General features: G+C 45.9%; 1 protein-coding gene across 1 annotated transcript; it reads left to right on the forward strand.

The window, feature by feature from the left end:
- Positions 1 to 2,305: 2,305 nt before the first annotated feature.
- On the forward strand, positions 2,306 to 3,549 carry LOC124687044. Its single transcript, XM_047220901.1, has one exon. It carries the CDS (start codon positions 2,538 to 2,540, stop codon positions 2,928 to 2,930), a length of 393 nt encoding a protein of 130 aa, XP_047076857.1. The 5' UTR covers positions 2,306 to 2,537; the 3' UTR covers positions 2,931 to 3,549.
- Positions 3,550 to 5,187: the final 1,638 nt, after the last annotated feature.

Here is a 5,187-nt window from a genome sequence, read left to right on the forward strand (position 1 = left end):
TCGCGACTGCGTCCTGCTCAGCGGCGGTCGCGTCAGCGTTACTTACCAGGGTGTTTCCGTCGGAATCGACGGTTTCGCCGATGAAGATGTGAATGCCGCCAATTGGGACAATGGAGAGCTTCACGGGGTCGGTCCTAGCCGGAATCCAGCACTCGTCCCGTGGGACGATCGGAAAGTTCCCGGCGTAAAGGACACGCCCCACAGCGATGGATTCGTCGTAGCTTCCCATGGCGGAACCCTCCCGGTTCCGGCCTTCTGACGCCGCATGCCCCCCGGTGGGTGCCAACTGTCGTTGCCTATTCGACGGTACCCCGGCGGAGGGATCCTCATGAGGGGGAGAAGAAGTAGGGGCCATAGGGCGGAGAGTCCTCGAGACGGTGGTACACGATTCGGACACCTGCTCGAAGACAGGGCCTACTGCTGCTTGTCTGGAATTATATGGGCGCTTTCGCGTTGTTGCAATGAGTTGTGGTTGTGCCTCGAGGGCTCCCAGGATCCGGCTTATAAAGGCGCACGAATCTAGGGTTTACATGGAGAGTCGTAGTCGGATTACAAGTTGCCTAACTACGGTACAATGTCTTGCCGTGTACATCAAGGATCCGCCTTCCATCTATGTCGTACCGGATCCGGATACCTTATGGGCCTCCACGGATCCGGCCTCCTTCGTAGGTCGGTTGGGATCCGGCTCCCTGCTCCTGGGCTGAACTTCATCCTTCATGATCTACAGCAACTGGGTCGCCCGATGGGCCACATGCCACATCACCATCTGTGGGCTACCCGGGCTTGCCGGATCTAGGCACTGTCGATGATACATCCATGAAGTATACCCACAACATTTACATAACACACATGTATCAATGTTTCGGTTAATACAGTTATAGCATGGTATGCAAACATTTATCATAAACACAAAGATATATTATAATAACCACTTTATTATTGCCTCTTGGGCATATCTCCAACAGCCATAATCAACCTATGTTGGTTCTTAGCCCAAGTGTATAAACTACCAACATTTTTTAAGTTCAATTAAATAACACTTTTCGACCCAATAATTAAATAGATCAACCCGGTTAATATTACCAATATTTTGTCTTTCTTTGTCTAATTGAATTGAAACCCACACCAATAATTGTGGCCCAAGCCATGAAGGAAAAAATTATGGAGATCACTAATAAATTGTAATTTAAATTCATCATATGCAGATCCATAGACAGACACAAACCTCCATACACTAGAGTCACTTCTGTTTTTGATTATACAAGAGATACAATACTTGAATGTCCCATGAGATAGCCTCAAATAAATAGTCTTTGATACCCACTAAAATACCACCAGTAGTACCAACTGCGGGTAACCAATTCCACACATAAACACACTGATTGTTTCTGGAATCTGAGCAACACTAAAATCAACATTTTTTATTAAGAGTAATTAATTATATCAGGGCATGATTCTCTAATGAGTTCATGCACCTCGGGAAGCTTATCAGGTATGTTAAGACCTCTTGGGTTCCACATAAGGCCTGCTACAAATGGATCTAAATACTAACTTCCTCTTACTACTATTTTTCTTGGAGAACACCTCAATCGAAGGTGACTCTTCCACATCCTTATCTCCCATATGAGGGTTGGAAACAGATGCACCATCAGCCATAGGCTGACTAGATGCACATGCTATATCCTCACTACTAATATCAAGATTAGCAGACAGAAACATATTAGGATCATTTTCCCAAAACTAATCTACCAGATTGTATATGCTTAATAGCATCAATATTGTTATATATAGTTTTCAAATCTCAGCATTCTTTATCAAGGAGAGATTGATTACCAAGGACATCAAAGGAATTATTGATACCATGTGGTACTTTCCAACTTCATCTTATTCCATGAACATTTTTTTTCTTAGCCGGTTTTTATGGGCTGACAAGCCTGGCTTTATAAGCTAGTATTTGTTTGCTCGAGAAAAGAAGGTGTATATTGGGTCACGATCTCTTTTGAGAAGCACTTCACCGTGATCTTGTAATAATGCTTGAAAGTTGAGACATGAATTGGGTTATCTCCACTATATTTATACATCGTGGAGAAACAAGAAAGGTTTCCTCTTATGTCACTGCACATGTAATCCATCACGGATGGAGTCGACCAATCGTCTGGCCAGTCTCCTATCATCACCTCAGAGCCGGTACACAAGCCTGGCTATTTCCTTACCCATGCAACGCAATCAAGCTAGCTAACCACCGTCCCTTTTTCGCCTCCCCTGAACCCATCCATCGCTGCCACTGCACGGGCCGCGACATGATCGACGCTGCCTGCATAGCCTCCACTCGTCGCCTCCACCCACCTGGTAAAGCTTCATGCCCTTCTCCCTTATCCTAATCTACTTAAGCATGTAAGCTTAGCTATCCGCAAAGCTAAAACCCCCACATACTCTAAGACCGCCTATACAGATACTGTAGCCAGGTTGCGCGCCAAATCACACACAAGCTCAGTCTCACAACCATTCAAACCAGTACGTACAAGATAGCGAAGCCCATGGCGCAGCTTCCGGCCGTGCTGCCGCCGCTGGCGCTCGTCGACGGGGGGCGCAAGAAGCGTGCTGGGCTCCCGAGGCTCCTGCACAAATTCTTCTTCAAGGTTCTGCGGCTGAGGCCTGCGTCGTCGTCGTCGGCAGCGGAGGGCGGCGCGGCGGCGTTCGAGGCGTACTACGGGTACCGGATGGTGGATGAGTACTACTACTACAGCTACGGCGGGTCGTCGTGGGCCGGGGTGCTCTTCTCCATCCCGGAGGAGGAGAGCTCCGAGGAGGGCACGCCGGAGTCTGTCGTTCGGCCTGGCCCATCCGCGCTCCGGAAGGCCCACTCCGACTCGGAGCGGTTCATCGCCGCCGAGGCAGCCGCCGTCGTGCGCCTGGAGGTCATCTTGTGATTAAAACCGGGCACCGCTGCTGAGCTCGGCGTCTGAAGGACAGGAGGGCGCCTGCGCCGTCCGATCTGAACTCGATGCTCGGATGACAGCAGCTGCGCGGGTTTAAGGGCGCATATGGGCTTGCTGATCCTCGCAAGACACTCAGGGACCATGCCTGTCAGTCCTGGAAGTTGCAGGATTCATCGACGGCTTGAAAGGTGGCAAGCACTACCTGGAGGTAGCCTAGAGCCCTGGACCAAACTCAAGCTGCAAATACACTCGAGAGTAGTTAGGCTGCCACGTAGGGAAATAAAGGAGTCCTGTTTGCATATCACAATATCAAGCTCAGTCCTGTCTATTAGTTAGTGACAAGAGTTGCGTGCATAGATGACACAAAGATGGATTTCATGTACTCTTAAGGGATTCACGTATTAGATTGGAAATTCGGGCAGATTTTTCCTTCAATTCCTCTGGTGATTGAATGGTTTCAAACAAAAGTTTCCATGGCCTGAACGTGAGTGCTATTGTTATGTAGCAGTAGAAGTTGCTGTCTTGTTAACGTCACTAGTGATGTGAACTGGCTAGCTTTCATGTAAATCCTTTAATAGTATAAAGTACAAATCCGGCCAATCTCGATCAAGTCAGATGTCGATGTAACTTTTTTCTCATTTTCTTCTGAGAGTACGATAGGAGACAACAAGAGTGCTTACGTGCTTAATTCCTAGATATATACACTCGTGCTCCAGCTTTTCTTGCTTTTATCGACTAAAAGAGTCGTGCTTGCATATCACAATATCATGTCTGTTAGTTAGTGACAAGAGTTATGTGCATAGAAGATAGAAAGATGGACTTCATGTAGTAAGGAATTCAAATAGTTGTTCGGAATTTAGGCAGGTTTTTCCTTAAACTCCTCTGGGAATTGAATGGTTTCGAACAATTTATTTCCATGATCCGAACTATCGCGGACGTGGGAGCTATTTCTGTATTAGCAGTATAGGTTGCTGTCTTGTTAACGTCACTAGTGATGTGATCTAGCTAGCTTTCCTATATATCCAATATTAGTGGAAAAGTACAAATCCGGCCACTCTTAATCAGTCACATGTTGTTGTAACTTTTTTTTTTCTCATTTCCGTGTGAGAGTATGATAGGACAGTTTCCTTAGACATATATAGGTTATATTTTGCTATGATAGTACCTAAAGAAGATGATGCCAGGAAAATGAAAAAGAATGGACCTTTTAGTTTGCTTAACTGCATCTTTAAGATCTTCACAAAAGTTATTACTAATAGGTTTGCTAGGGTCATTGACAGATTGATTTCTTACCACTAATCCACTTTATTTAAGGGTGTGTTTATTTTGGAGTGTGGTTACTGTTCATGAAATTATTCATGAGGTCTGTAGGAAAAAAGAGCATGGTTTAGTTTTTTTAATTTACTATAAGAATGCATATGATAGAGTAACCATGAACTTTCTCTATAGAATTCTTGAGTTTAGAGGTTTTGGACCAAAAATCATTTCTCTCATAAATCAAGTCACCCAGGGTGGTTCAGTGGGTGTTGAAGTAAATGACATAGAGGGTGATCTTTTCCTAACAGGAAAGGGGCTTAGGAAAGGTGATCCTTTTGCTCCTTTGCTTTCCAATTGGAGTTTCAAAAAATCTTTGTTTTTTACACATATTATTTATTGTACTCTTTTGTACATAGAAAAATCGTAAGGTGGAAAAATTAGAGATCCTAGATTCTCCATGTAATTCGAAAAAATAACACCGGTGGAGAAACAAGCGATCCTCCACTACTAGTCTACCTCCTTCACCCAAAGTTCATATTGGTTTGGCTCTTCAGTGTACATGTGAAAAAAATAAAGGAAAACATCAACCGGAGTGAACAAGGACTTGTGAGTAAACAGAGGGGCACATGGTGTATACTTCCCCTGGGAGCTCGGCGACAAGAACGAAGGCCGACGACGGGACATGTATAAAGGCTGGCGACCCACATGGGCACCACCAACGGGACGGGAACCAGCGATGGAGATGGGTGATGATGGGGATGTGGGACCGGGGATGTAGATAGGATTATGGGGATGGATGACCGGGGAGAAGGGAGAGGCGGCACATGGTGAAGACGGTGACCGGCGACGATGGGGTGGAGCGATTCAAATGTCCGGGGTGGTGTGGGGTGAGGAAGATGTGAAAACGGATCGGGGAAAGGTAATTGTGTCTCGGTAAGTTACCGTAAGTTCGGCCCAAATCCCAGCGGCACTAAACATGTCGAATGAATTC

This window comes from Lolium rigidum, chromosome 2, assembly GCF_022539505.1.
Source record: "Lolium rigidum isolate FL_2022 chromosome 2, APGP_CSIRO_Lrig_0.1, whole genome shotgun sequence".
Lineage (NCBI taxonomy): Eukaryota > Viridiplantae > Streptophyta > Magnoliopsida > Poales > Poaceae > Lolium > Lolium rigidum.